The 15,146-nt window shown below is 47.1% G+C and overlaps 1 protein-coding gene across 5 annotated transcripts in view; it reads left to right on the top strand.

Annotated features, from left to right (window-relative positions):
* GRIA3 (glutamate ionotropic receptor AMPA type subunit 3) overlaps positions 1-15,146 on the top strand; it is a 152,672-nt gene that overhangs the window by 115,236 nt on the left and 22,290 nt on the right. For all 5 annotated transcript variants that reach the window (XR_005830928.1, XM_040614274.1, XM_040614273.1 and 2 more), the window contains one exon: positions 740-938. Coding sequence is in view for 4 of the 5 variants with exons in the window: in XM_040614274.1 (XP_040470208.1) it covers positions 740-938 (199 nt within the window). In the remaining variant the exon portion in view is untranslated. The remainder of the gene's footprint in view (positions 1-739; positions 939-15,146) is intronic.

Here is a 15,146-nt window from a genome sequence, read left to right as displayed (position 1 = left end):
GGTATCCTTTTAAAAAACAAAACCCCAAAACCACCACAGAAACAGAATGCAATTTTCTGCTTCCTTCTTTGTTGCTCTGGTGGTTCGGAAGCAAGAATACGCCCAACCTGGAACAGTGCAACATGCAAATTGTAATTAACATAAAAGAAACCAGCCTCTCTCCTCACCTCATTATGCAAATTGAGTCTGTAATTCCTCTGAGGTTGTGATGAGAGAAGGATACTGGATCATTTTTCTGTTATTCCATTGCACATTTACGTGCAGTTTACTACATCTTAAATTGTGAGAGCAGATGCAGTAAAAGGTACATTCGTGTCCTCTGAGCTGGGCAGCCCCCGAAGAGACACGATGCTGGCATATCGCAGCAGGCAAGCGGAGAAGGCAAAAGTCTTCCGGCAACAGAATTCTTTAGTAAAGGGTCTGTGGAAGTCAGGAGAGCTTGTTCCTCTCCAGGCCTCTGGTGATGTTGGCTCAAACGAGTTATTTCTTAATTGACTCCCCTTGTTTTCACTGAAAGATTGGAGAGGGAGTTGAACTGGGTAAGAGCAGGTGCACGCCAAGTTTGCTGTCCTGGGAAAGGCTATCGGCAACTGGCTCACAGTCCGCCTGCTCACAGATACCTGGAGGATCCGGACAAAAGGGTTTTGCATGTGAATTTTTCTTCAATGAACTAAAAAAAATTTTTAAAAAAATGATGGAATGTCTTCAAAGCAATTTGATGATGTGTGTTTTTCCATAGATCTCTCTCAGGGCGAATTGTTGGAGGAGTCTGGTGGTTCTTCACTCTCATCATTATCTCTTCCTACACTGCTAATCTTGCTGCCTTCCTTACGGTGGAAAGGATGGTTTCTCCCATAGAGAGCGCAGAGGACCTGGCTAAACAAACCGAAATAGCCTATGGCACTTTGGATTCAGGCTCAACCAAAGAATTCTTTAGAGTAAGTCTGTCAAATCTCCATTAGAGCTTTTCTAAACTGTAAGCACCTAATATACAGGTTTCAGCCTCTTGTTTTTACCCAGCTGTAATAGCTGTTCTGGGGAACGCTGCTTTGTGCAATCACGGCAGGCCTGAGTGCAGATTTTAATATCAAAAGGCATTTTATCAAAAATGGATGGGTTTGCTCAACCTGAAACATCTCAAGATGGAAAGTCTGACCTCTGCTATCATGGTGAAAGGTTTTTCTTATAGTAGTTTCAGAACCTCGGTCTGATGAGCAATAATGCAGTCATTAGCACAATCTTTAGCAAAGAAAACTCTTGGAGGAGTGATGCTCTTGACCTACTTGCTCTGTTTGCCCAGCTGGCAGCTGTTGATGCCATCCGACATCGGTGTTCACTTGCCAGAATGAGCAAGGGGATGGGGGCCGTGCGTCGCCGTTGGTTTCTGTATGGTGCATGGATTGCTGCAGTTGTTGCTGTTGCTCACCAGTGTCTGGCTGTGGCCGTATCAAGCGGTCAGGGGTGAAACTTTTGTACCCCAGAACACTGGTGCGTATTCACCTTGGCTAGGGAAATGCTGGGTTTGCAATATTTGGGGGTAGGAGGGGAGTATGGACTTTTATTTAAGATGATCCTTTCTTTCTCCACTTTGCCAAACTGCAAAGAGCCTTGTGAGGGTCGTTAAAAACTCTAAAGGAGACCTCAGACCACTTTTATGTATCTAAAAATGTTGCGACCTGAAAAGCTTTTCTTTCCAGCCAAGGGCAAACTGAAATGCTCAGCCCTTGCAGGGAACTCTTGGTTCTCTCTCAGCAGTGCCAATCAGATGCCATTCAAACCAACATTTTCTTGTAAAGTGGTCAGTGCTGCAGGGCTAATTATTGCCTGTCACACACACTGGCCAGGTGCAAGTGTGAGGGAGGAGGGAGAAAAAAAAAAAAAACCTTGCTGCTGTAGGCTGATGAAATGCTGAGGGCTCCTTGAATAAATACTGAGGGCTCCTTGAATTTGTTTAAAATTTCAATACGCAGCCACACACACACACATACGTGTATGTGCATATCTGGTATAAAGCTGGAAGTGAATGCAAAGGTGTTTTATGAAGCTTTTATACTTTGCCTTACTTTTGTGTAATGTCTTTATACAAAAATAGGTAGTATTTCTTAATTAACTGTGGTGGCTGGTACGTTATAACAGCTTCTGTTTGTACTGAAATCCTGAAAGATAAACACTGACCTTGTAAGGGTGACATGAGAGTGTAAAAATTTGTATTCTGTTTAATTACCAGCCTGAGGCAGCATTATCTGCGCAGCAAAAATGAGCTGAGTGGACCTGTCGGAAGGGGTAGCAGAACTTGATTAGAAATATGGGTGCTCTTTACAGTCACTATACTGTTCTTAGGAGGCAAAAAAATCTTCTTTTGAATATGTAGTTACTGTTAATACAGAAAGAGGGATTGTACGGGGGTGTTTCTTCATTTCCTTAATAGTTTGACACAACAAGGAAATCCCTTCTCACCCAGAGATCAAAGGAATGAGTGTTTCATGTGAAAGGATACAAAGTCTAGTAAATGTATGAATACTTTGTTGTGCTGTTAATAGTCTTGAGATGAGCTGTGACTCTCTCCTGGTGCTGGAGAGCAGGGCTGTGAGTGAGGATGATGTGGCAGGAGCTGCCAGCTCCATGGGGCATGGGGACAGAGGGCAGAGTGGGATGTATCACCTGCTCCATGAGATCCCGACGGGCCAGGTGGGAAGGAGAGTGGGCCCCGAGTGGCGCTTCTTTCTCATCAGTGGTCTCAAGGCACACAGCATCGTTTCAGTTGTATTAATTTTTGCAGAATAATTAAGTCGAATAGAGTGATGCAGCCATGAAACTGTGGTAATTAGAGTCTTCTTCAGCTGATTTGAGAAGGGCGAAAGCTTTGCCTTAGATTAAATGCATATGTTCACATAAATACTTCATTGTACAGTCTGTATTAGCTACTTAGTAAGACGGTAATGATAGCTGAAACCTGAAATAACTCTTAGAGGACACTTGGTTTCTGAGCACCTGCTGCACAGACTGCCCCTGCTCTGTGGTTTGAGGTATTTTGCTCCCTGCAAGATCTTTCCCCACTGCTGCCAGCGCATCAGTGGCAGCAAGCGTGTGTCAGAAAAAGCCAGGAGTTCTCCTGGGTTCAGTGCGATGCCTGGTCCCTCTGTGAGGGGATTATCCTCTTGGGCTCGCTCCCCACCAGCATTTAGCCAGTTTGAGCAACAGTCGGCGGAGCGGGTCAGGATCACCTACCCGGTGAGAAACGATGCTCCTCACGGAGGGGGTGGCTGCGGGAGCCAGTTGGTGCCGTTCGCACGCTGGCTGCCCATGCGTACCTGCAGACACTGGCTGTGGCGTGTGAGAGGCAGCTAAATCTTCCCTAGAGATGGGAGAAGTCACCCGGCTGTGAGCAGGAGGTCAGCACGTGTGTGGAGGTACCGAGAGCAGTAACTTGGCTTTGTAGCTGGGCCATGGCTTCACAGAGGGGGCACAGGACAATCTCTCCAAGAGCCCATGAAGGAGCTTGCATGGGCATATCTCTTCCTAGAGCTGAAAAGCTGAACTGTTTCTCAAAGCTCTTAGTCAGATACTGATCTTGAAGGCTGCTGTTGGCCAGCGAGAGGTGCCTGACTGACGACAGCAAGGAAAAATTGCCTCCTAATGACTCGTAAAGGGAGGACATGTAAATGAGCTTCAGATATCCACGATCTTCTCTACATGTGCAAGAAGGAGCTCCTATAAAGCCTTGATTCCATGGTTCCTTTCTGCCAACCCCATTTCCAACCAGGATCACTTTTGAAGGTTTCTTTTACAGTGTGGAGACCTATCTGTGAGGAACTGGACCAATACCAGCACCTCATTTCAGATGAACAGATGGTAATGACTTTCAGCCACTTCAGACCTGGGCAGACTCCAGCTAGTGACCTATTTTATAGTCTTGGCCGTTTCCCTAAACATCACAACGTCTCCCAGATAGACGCCATCCCAGCTCTGTAGGTTAAGCTGGATACACCATTGCTGTTCCAAGCGTGCACGGTGACTGCTGTCAGCGTGACATTGCTCTCGCAGTTACAACAAGAGTTACAACAAATTATTTTAAAACCATTTCACGGCAGGTACCGTTCACGCTCCCCACTTGTTGCTGGGTGTTTGTCCCCCCAGCATATCTAAGAACGAAATTACTTTTCCTGTATTTTCATAGTTGTTGCTTGTTTCTGCTCAGAAACATTTTACATTGTGCACTAATTAGCTTATAAAGGCATTTAAATGGCAATCAATGGATTACATCAATTCCCTTTTGGCTTTCAAAGGGCACTCATCCATATTGAAAAGGAAGAGAAAGAACCTTGCCTTGGATATTTATTAATACGCAGTCTCAGATTAAGGGCTCCAAAATACCTCTTTCTCTTTCTTGAAAACTGGCAAAGGCCTGTACTAAAATGCAATTTCAAATCACTAAGTTACTGCTTTCAAAGGTGTATCTGTTAGAATTAACATCTTCTAATACATTGAATTAAAGCCTCAGCATATCTGAGCAGCTCACCAAATCAATATAACACCATTTAATCCAAATTCAGCACTGAGCCTAGGTATAATACCACAGTCTAATAGGTTTCACACCTCCAATATGCATATATTCAAAAGGCATGACCTTTACAACCAATTAGTAATTCTTATGTAAACTTGGCTGTATTTGAACTTCAGCAGAAGCAGAACATGTTTCTAGACATTTAGAAATTTAAATTGCTCTTGAATTTATGGTGGTTTCTTTTAATTGATAGCAGGTATCTGTGTTAAGGGGCTTCTGTAAAATAACTTTCAAAGTACGTGTGTGTGATCATGGACAAACCGAGCTGACCTGCTCGTACACTTCACTGAAAACCTGTGGGGTTTTTTTGAAAACCCGTATTGCAGAAGGTGTTCTTGGGGTTGATCTGGTGTGACAAGGCTTTACAGGCTGAGATACTGAGGCAGGGAACTTGTAGCAACATCTCGCATTAGATCCTTCTGCCTTTTGTGGGAAATTGAAGGCGGCACGTCTCACACCATTAACAGTGTAGCTAATCACTGTTAACTAAAACTAAGGGAAAAGGCGTCCTCAAAGTGCTGACATTTTATTGCAGAGCTTTGTATTTTTCTCAGCAGTAGTTTCCAGGATGTCCCTGACAAAACCAGTCTGCTGATGGCTCCCTTGTGCCTCAATGAGATGACTTACTGCTCTGAAGTCAGTTACTGGTTTTTTCTCCTGGAAACGGCATTAATTGCCAGTCCTGTTAGGAGTTTCAGTAGAACAGCCAAAGATCCTTTGGGCACGATGCTTCCCACTCTTACAGTTGGTTGCTCCTACCTGGTACTGGTGTTCGTGAGTGTTGGGTAGAGTTTGACGTTGACGTTGCTTCTGCTGTCAATAAAGACTTTAGGCTCAGTGCCTGGAGAAGTCACACAGGCTGACAGCCTTCAAGCACGGCTTAGATACTTCAGATAGTATTTTTAGGAATTTTTTTGCAATGCAGTAAAAAATTCACAGCTAAGGCTAAAGTCTCCATTAGGCACGTGGGCGTGATAGCTGACTTGAGGACACCAAGGAGCCTGCATATGCTTTCCTTGTGCCTCCTGTGTGAAGGCCTTGCCTCTCATTGCCCTTGCATAGTCTGCCCAGATGCTTCAGTAATATTTTGCTCTTAATGCGTCTTTTGCGAGAAGGTGATATTGTTCTTCTACACCTTTGTGGGCATGTTCAGCACTTGAAATTCCTCTTCAGCAGTTTCCTCAAAAAGCAGTTCTTCCCAAACCAGGTTCAGATGTGAGGCCATTCTGGGCTTTGTGTATAGATAACATATGATATAAAACTACAGGGTTTAGGATGCAGGAAATTGTGGTTTTATCAAGTCTGAATTAGTTCAGAAAGAGCAGATAGAACAGCACGAGATGCCCTGGCAAGAGATTTTGTGTTTCTGTCCGCAGTACTGGTTGCCCATGCTGAGGAAGGTGCTTTGACATGGAAACAGGTATCAGAAAAAGCATGTCAGTATGGCAAGGGGACTGGTGGGGCACCCCTTGAAAAGAATTTTAAGTACAATTTGTTTAGCTGGTAAAACTGAAGCCAATACAGAAAACAATTTGTTCAAAAGAAAAAAAAAAAAAAAAACAAAAAAAAACAAAAACAAACCACTGGGCAGATTACGACCAAAGCAAAAAATAAACATTTATCTGAAAAAAACAGTGAAAGAACAAATTAATAGACTGACCCCAAATTCCTTGGAAATTAAAACCACATTCCTTAAACCCATCAAAAGGATTTTGAAATATCTTCCAATAAAAGCTCTGGGCATAACTCAGCCCTCCCCTCCTGTTCAGGCTGTGCTCCGTAGCAGGCTGTAGGAGGTGGGACTGGTGGCACTGGTGATGCCAGCGCATCCCTCCAGGCTCCCAGGGGCAAAGTGCGGCTGGATCCTGCCCTGGCTGGCAGCGCGCAGACAGGACTGCCCGTCGCGGTGTCCCCTGAGAGGACTGCCCGTCACGGTGTCCCCCGAGAGGACTGCCGGTCACAGTGTCCCCCGAGAGGACTGCCCATCACGGTGCCCCCCGGGGCCCTGGGCAAGGGCAGGCTGTGGCAGACAAGCTGGTCCTGCCGGCGGGCAGCCAGGCGGGAGCACGGCACCATCCCAGCCCCATTAGGGAAAGAGGGAGAAATCCTGACCGTAATGCGCTTTGAAGCACTAGCATGTTACATCCAGGTGTAAGATAAAGAGCTCATTGCTTTCCTCTGATGGTAAGGTTGTGTGAAGACAAGAGGTAAGGGAAATAAATTCTATCAGCGAGCGGTTTAGGTAAGGAAAAGCCTTGAATTATGAACCAACAGCTGCCGTGTGATCATTATGCATTCTGTGCCATGGAACGATATCGGGATCGTCATTAGAGCCTATTAAAAACACCATGGTGAGCTCCGTGCATGCAGCGCTAAGGGCTTCATCTGTAGTTAAACTCTTTGATTTTTAATTTCAAAATTTATTTTGCTAGTGAAGATGAAGGACTTGCTTCTAGCTCAGCATTCATACAACTGCTTTGCTTTTGCCTTTGGATAAAAGTATGATTAGCAGTCTTAAGCTTTCTGTGTTCTTGGCATCGAGCAAAACAACATAGTCATCATAACAAATGTCTGACAAAAATATTGAAGTGTGATTGTATTTATGGACTTTAAAGAACAGAACATCACAGAGAAGTGATAGCTTCCAAGTATGAGCTGTATAGATCTTTGATAAGCAGTGTGGCAGCGATTAATCAGAAAAAGGGCTGCGGTTTAACTGTTTTTCAACACTGAAAGTGTGAAAAACACATTCACCCATATATCCTCACTCCCTTCCCTGTTTGATATAGGTGGGGGTGTGCCCAGATATTAAAAGGTGAATGCATGTGTGCAGAGAGATCACAGCCTCTCCCTTGTGTGAATGATAGATGATCTACTTGGGGGGTTTCTTTTCTCTTAATCTGTTGAACCTCCTTTCTGCCACATGGCTAAGAGGCAGTTTTAAAGCCAGCAGGAAATCAAATGTGACATAATTACAGAAGAAATGCTTTCCCGTGAGGTGATCTAATGTCTTTAAGCCTATAGATTGGAGAGGAAGATGCATCCTTACGGGAACTAGAATTAACAGCTCATCCATCATCCGCTCCTTGGAAAGGAAGCGTTTGGATGGTGCTGGGGTTAAGGTGGCTGAACCGTTCTACTGATTTCAGCATCCAGCCTGGATTTAACGAAGCTTTCAGTCAACACTTGATAACAAATATTTGCACAAATCTTTCCTTTATCTTCAATAACAGGTGGCATTTGTCTATCCACTGTACCCATGCTTGTGGTTGAGGCTTTCCAGCTCACCTATGTCCGGATACTGCTGGGAAGTTGATCTGGATAAGCAGGGGGCTGCCGGCGGGGCGGTGGGGGTGGCCGGTGTCCCTGGGCCGGGCGCGGGTGCGCGCAGCCGGTGGCAAAGCCCAGTCCAGCAGCTGGCAGCGGGTTAACGCCGGAGCCGCGGCGAGCAGTGAGCGCCACGGGCAGAAATCACTGGCTGTTGGAATGCTCTACTTCTGGGAGAGCAGCTCTGTGATAATGATAATGACAGCGCTCAAGACAGCCAGGACCCTGGTTTTTCAAGTCTCTCCCTAGTTTACGTAATGCTGCTGTCTCACATTAATACATGCTTATTAGGGATTCATTTAAAATACATGGGTGCTGATAGATTACTCACAGCGCTGCTACCGTTACTTTTGCATAATTAGAAAATACATGAAGGTTTAGAAGCTCTAATGATGTGAATATGAGACATCCCCTCTTGCAGTCCACTGGGGTTTCTCCATCATTGCCTGTATATTGGCCTGTTCTGTCTGGAGCTGAAAGCTCATTAGACCTGACAGTGCTCAGATCGTGTGCTGGAAACGCCGTTCTCTGTTAATTTATTACGGGCCCGATCCAGAGCAGGGCTGGTGAACTGCTCAGCTGCCCAGGCGAGCCTACCCTGCTGAACGTGTCACTGCTGGAAAGGTGCCCCTTAGCCTGCAGGCTGACGTAAGCCCTGCCTCCGGCCGGCTGGGGAGTGCGCTGCCTCCTGCGCCCCAGGCGGGCAGGGATGCAGGCAGGGATGCAGGCATGGAGGCAGGCATGGAGGCAGGCAGGGATGCAGGCAGGGATGTAGGCATGGAGGCAGGCAGGGATGCAGGCAGGCAGGCAGGCAGGGATGCAGGCATGGAGGCAGGCAGGCAGGGAAGCAGGTGGGCAGGGAGGCAGGCAGGCAGGCCGAGAGGCAGGGAGGTGGGCAGGCAGGCAGGCAGGCAGGGAGGCAGGCAGACACAGCACCACCGTGCTGAGCCCCAGTGGTGCCGCCCAGCCCCACGGTCTCCCCGCGCTGCCCAAGCTCTGGCACTGGCTGTGAATCACAGAGGGTTTACAAAGGCGGCTTGGCTCTTGGTGAAGGCTTTCATTTTAATTTCCCAGTCAGCATTGCAACGAGGACGAATGGGTAGCAGCAGTGAAGTCAGGAGATTAATATAGGCATAGTCTGAAGTTCAGTCTGGTGCCAGGAAAGGACGTCTTCAAATCTTGATTTACGTTCTGCTGCTCAGACTGTTACTGACATGTCAGCGACGTCTAGTTACCGCCAGAGCGACTCTTTGCTTGTCTGTTTTTGTGAGTGGAGCTCACTCCAGAAGAGTTGTCTACAGCTACATGTCTGCAGCTACAGCACATTGCCTGCCTGCTGCCAGAGCTCACCTTTTCCAAATGGCCGTGATACGTAGGGAGGAAGTCTCAGAAGAAAAACTCCTACAGTTGCGCAGTATTTTTAGAAGATGAAGTTTCTGTTGTAATTGGGCCGCTGTGTCTGTCAGGTGTGGAAAAACTAGTGTTGCTGAATCCTGGAGGGGTTTCTGCGGGCTGCTTCCCCAGCTGCCGTTGAGTCCCCCTCCCCAGCGCCGGCGGACCCCCACCCCAGCCCCAGCAGGGGAGCAGCCTGGGGGGCTGAAGGGGCTGTCTGCCAGAAGCAGAGCTGTGCTCCCAGCCCTGCTCAGGGGTTGTCTGAATCTTGACGGAGGGAATCCTGGAGGAAAGCGGGCAAATCCCCCGGGGTTTTGGGTCTGATCCTTCAGCTCTCTGGGCTTCATTTGCCCCAGCTGGGAAGGGAAGGTGCCGTCCCTAAGGCAGAAGTTACGTCATGGATTTGAACAACAAAACGACATCTCCCATCACAAACTTGACAGTGAAATACTGTTATTCACCAGCCCACCCTTCCTTTTACGTTTATGCTTTTGTTACCAAAGATTTGTATATTCCTACAAAGACACAAACTAGTTCGTATACACATGCTTGAACCTTGGTTACCTATGGCATCCCACAGATTCATAAACCATGGGTAGAGGTTGGTAAATTTGGGGGTTGGCCTTGCTAAAAGAGAAATCCCTGTCCATGCTCATGGCATCTGACCTACTTTCTACTGCTGAGAGTGTAATAAAAACAAAGGGTTCATGTAATGATGGCATTGATTTTTCTGTCCATATAGGTAAGTAAATTGTTGGCATGGCAAGTTATCTGTGGCTAAAAGCTGTGACATTGATCAGTTACACTTCGCCCTATGACCTTCAGTAAATGACATCCCTGCTTTCATGTCCGCACTTGGGAAAGGGGACTAATGGTGCCCACTGGCCTTCCACCTGTTTTTACTTTTTCAGTAAAGAGCTTGGAAAACTCAGGCAGAGGGACATTACTAATAATATTTATGCTGTTCTTCTTACTAAGGTAGCACCATTGGGCTGGCCTCCATGTGCTCCAGAGCTGGTGCTGGGCTGGGGGCTCCAATCGCTGTCCCTCGCTCCTCCCAGAGGCAGCTGTGGCAGGGTGGCTCCATGTCAGGCTTGTGCAGGAGTGGGAAGGCAGCAAATCAAAGCTTTGCCCAAAAGACCAAGGCAGTGGTAGCCACTCCCTTGCAGTTTGCCATATTGAAAGTCCAAGAAAGCAACTGCCTAAAAGTGATGGATCTTAAGGTGATCCCCAAGCCAGGCAGCAGCGCCGCTACCAAGGCGGTCTGCTGGCATTTTTTCACTCCTGTTTAGTAGCTTGCTTTTTAATGGTTCATAAGCTACTCTATTCATTAGCTGCTGTGGAAGAGCTAATTGCACACGTGGAAAAAGAGCAATGAGTGATGATAATGAAGCTAAGGTTCACACTTAACTACCTAGGTTCATATCAGTGAGGTGTGCATCTATATAAAGGCAGCATGTATTATTCAGATTAAATACCTCCACTGTTTTTAGTATGGACCTTTGTGTTTTGTATCAGCAACATCTGTCTGACTTAGGGCTATAAATTTCCCTTGTTAAAGGGCTGTAAATTGGTCGTAGGGGTGGTGCAGCAGAGGAGTGTGTTAACTCTGCTGCTTTAGGTCCCTTTATCGATGTCTCTGCCCACCTCTGGGTGCATGCCATGGTCAAGATGCTCCATCCACGTTGCACTTGTCTCTCTGCCATTTGCTGCCCTTCCCTGTTGGGTTTACTGCATTTCAATGTGTGCTGCCTACTCTAAAGCATATTAAAGTTTACATAGCCTGGACCCAGCCCTGAGACCAGGCAGTGTAACTGGCTTCCTTCTGGGTCTTCTCCCTCTCCAGTATGCCTGTTCCATTTCTTACGCTGATACTGCCCAGCATGAAACATTTTCCTGTTCTTCTGTATAGCCCAGCTCCTGGATTCGTGGGGGGACATTATCTCTTTCTCTCCTCCTTTTTTTTTTTTTTTTAAGCTTGTTTATCAGGCCTCTGGTTGTGAAGACATAAGTAAAAAAAAATAACATCAGTATAATCTAAAATGTTAAACGTACAGAGTAAAAAAGGGATAATATATAAATTAATTTTAAATTTAAAACTGATTTGAGCAAATTTGGCTCGTGACTGGACCAACAATAACCACCTATAAGAAAATGGGAAATAATTTCCTGGTGCCTGTCCTAAGAAACAAAGGACCATTTTGGCCATTGTAATAAAACATCCCAATGGGGTGCCTGAGGCGGGCATTTTGAAGAAGACCTGCAGGTTACAAAGAAGGCGGCAGAGAAGGCAAAAAGGTCTAAAATAGGCAAAGGGCATCCTTGTAACGTACTTTAACTATAGAGGGAAAATTCTGTTTCTTTCAACTACAATAGCTTCACTGCTCCTCAGTAGTGGAGGAGGTGACACGATGTCACTTTTAGCAGAAGCGTGAGACAGATGTCTGCAGAGGGGGAAAGGTAATTTGGTCAATGGGAGAAGGCTTCAGCCACAAAGATATTTTACAGCTAAATTTAACCAATGTCAAAGAATCGCCCAACATGTGCTGGGTTTTGCAGTATATCTCTAGGCGGTTTGGGGCATGCAAGAGTGAAACCAAAGCATCTGTCCCGCTCAGCTGGAGCCAGGTTTGTGGGTGCTGGGGTTTTTGTTGTTGTGCAATCAGTTGAAGAAATCACTGCAACTGAGAGGTTAGAGCTGCCTCCTTCCCACTGCCTCTAACGCACCCCAGCCCATCCAGCTGCACTCTTCGATGTTGTGGCACACTGTGGGCTTGTTTGATTTTTCATTTGGGTACTGGAGCCAACAACACATCAAAACGAAGAGAATTATAATGAAAGACGGTGTTAAAATTGGGGACTGATTGAATTGGCACCTTCTTCTGAAACGAGCGTGTTGCTACCCAGAAGCAACGTGTATTTAGGTACCGGTGAGTAACGGGCTAAGGGAAGCGGCTCCCCAGCGTGAGAGCTGCTCTGCGGACACGGAAGGGAGTTGCCTGCAGCCCCATGCTGAGGTGTGTGTGGCTCCTACTTCTGCATCAACATCTCTAAATTTAAAAAAAAGCCAACACTATTGGCAAAGCAAAGGCCGGCTCTATTTATATCTGCAGTAAGGCTGCGGTAATGAAAAGATGCTTTAATGTGTCCCAAGGCCTAGATGAAACACTGAAAATGTTGCTTTTAAGAAAAAAATGATAATAATATCCCCTTGAAATCCCATGGAAATGTGCGTGACGGTCTTCTTGAGAGCAATATCAAAGAAGTGAAACAGGAGTTGCAGAGCATGGGGAGTTACTGCAGTTATGAGCTTTGAATTGGTCTAAGTCTTTGCTTTTAAGCTTTTTCCCTAAATATCTCTTTAAAAGTAACACTTTAATGAGAGGGAGAATGTTTTACTGCCCTTGAACTCCAGCGGTAGTGCCGATCTGTCAGACCTTACCTTATTTTGGAGTGTAAATCCTTTCCCTCCTTTCCCTACGGTTGCTCCTGCTGTCTGGCCCCCCTCGCAGGTGTCAGACTCCTGGGGGGGGCACATGGGGGCTGGGAGGGGCGGCGTGAATGTCTGCAGAGGAGGACAGATGGGTGAAAATGTTCTTTCAGCACAGGATTTGCAGCTTTATAGTTAGAAAGGAAAGTAATGTTCCTTTTCCGAAAGTCTTCAGGGGTTTCTGGCGTTTGCTTTGTGGCAATTGGAAAATAGGAAAAAGGGAAATATTTACTCAAAATCCCATCTTTCATCACACTGACGCTTTGACCAGCTTTAGTCAGTGGGTTGTTTCATGTGGTTGAGCAGGTGTGAAATGTGCCCCCTGAGGCACAAAATGCGCTTGAGCACTTCTGAGGGGGTCTGCAGGTTTTGCAGCTCCTCTGGTGGCACTGTCCCTTTCTCTAAGAAGCCTCATCATAAATCATCATTTTGGCCTCATTGCAAATTTAGGGGAACGGCTGCAAAGAATGGCACAAACCGAGCAGGACACAGCGGCCAGAGCCCATCGCCTCGCTGGTCCCCGCTGCCGGGACATCGGCAGGACCTCCCCCAGCCCCCCCAGCCAGGCTCTGGCTGCTCCCAAGCCAACGTGTGCCCGAGGCATTTTGCCCCAGCCTTTCCCTGTCAATACCTGCTGTGTCCATTTCTAGCTTGCTTTTTTGTCTGCTTCTGCTAGATCAGACTGCTATGCTCATTTAGCTAATTTGACGATAGTAACAAGGTATTGCAAAAATCCCGCTTGGCAGAAGAAGAGGCAGGCAGCGATCATAGAGAACTGCACTGATATTTATTAACTGCGTCATCCAAAAGAGTTAAATGAAGGGAGCAAACGATAAAGCTTAGGCTATTTGTTCAAGTTGAAGAGAGATCTGGTTTTGAGTCATGGAATTTGGTTTTTTGAAGCATGAATGATGGCATTCACCCTTTGCCCTTGGAGCAGGGAACATGCTTTGTTTGGACCATTTGCAGCCCTGAGCGTGCTGCTGGCACTCATCAGATAACTGTTATTATTAACAATGCACAGATGTATTGGCAATTGCTTTTAGGTAATCAGGCCAGCTGGAAAGAGTATGAAAGAACTTATTAAAGACAGATATTCTGATGTGAGTTAGAAGATGAAAAGGAAAAGAAAGTCTGGTTTATCTATGTAATTAAAGGCACACTCTGCAGAGGAAAACAAACAAAAGCATATGTAGTGCATGCACAATTTTTGAAAGCTAACCGCTTTAGCTTGCTGAGAGGTAGAAAGAGAAAGAATAAAGCTGTATTTTTACCTTCCTTTTGTCCCATAGATGCCCATTTGCAAATATAAATGGGCAGGTGCGTTTGTATTATTTATGTTAAAAGAAGATGAAGGTTGTAAGGACAAGCAGCTTGAATCTAGGGCACGCCAGAATTGCCATTGCGCAGGCAGCCTCTGGGTTGGCCAGCCAGGCTGTTCCTGTCACCGTTCTGCACGAGGAAACCGCACAAGAAGAGCAGGCAGGTCAGCCGTGGGCAGCGCCGTGCCTTGGGCTGTGCCATGTGCTGCCCACGCTGCCTGCTCTGCTTCTCGTGCAGGTGGGCACAGCTGCCAGGCGGGCTCTGCTGCCCACAGGGCACGGACATGGTGGCAGCCGCTGACAGCCACCGTCTCCTAGCACCTCTGGTAGCCCTGGGATCCCCATGGCCCCTCCGGCAGGTGCCCTGGGCAGCTCCAGCAGGGAGGGATGCGTGAAACGCCCATGTGCAGCAAGGGGGCTGTTGGCAAAGCCGGAGACACAGGTCGGTGCGCTCTGGGAGGGTGCCTCGGGTAATGGGTGACAAAGCAGCGTGTTGTAACTGCTGAGATGTCTCTTCTCGGCTGGGGCTGGGTACTGCCCCTCTCCAAGCACACACACCCCCCAACCTGAGGCTGGCAGGGGCAGCAGCGGTGCTGGTGCAGGGCAGCAGGTGCACGCTCCCCCCAGGAGCTGGGCTGCCGCGCATCCCCATCCCAGGTTATTCGGTGTTTGCTGTTGCAGGGGGCAGCCAGGCAAACCCCCCAGATTCCTTCTGCTTACCTGTGTAAGGACCATTTCAGGCGCTATTTATATCCCCTTCCTCCCACCGCTGCTTCGCTCCCAACGCTGGGCAGACGGAGCCGTACAGCCCATCTTTAGCCAAGAGCAGCTCCCTGCTGAAATCCCTCTGGCTTGTTTTTCACACCCACCACCCAGCCAGCTCCTCACGAAGCCTGTATTGTCTCTCTGATTTCCTGTTGTTAGCTGGCTTGCATTTTCAGTTGTTTTTTAAGCTCATCAGGAAGGATAATTAAAATAAAATCTTGCCCTCCATGCTCCTCTCCAGCCGTCGTAGCGCACGAGCTGAGCGTGGTAATCTGAAGAGCAGTGA

The sequence above is a fragment of the Falco naumanni genome, chromosome 14 (genome assembly GCF_017639655.2).
Source record: "Falco naumanni isolate bFalNau1 chromosome 14, bFalNau1.pat, whole genome shotgun sequence".
Classification (NCBI taxonomy): domain Eukaryota; kingdom Metazoa; phylum Chordata; class Aves; order Falconiformes; family Falconidae; genus Falco; species Falco naumanni.
Note: the sequence above shows the minus strand (reverse complement) of the source record. Positions and strands in the feature narration are given on the sequence as shown.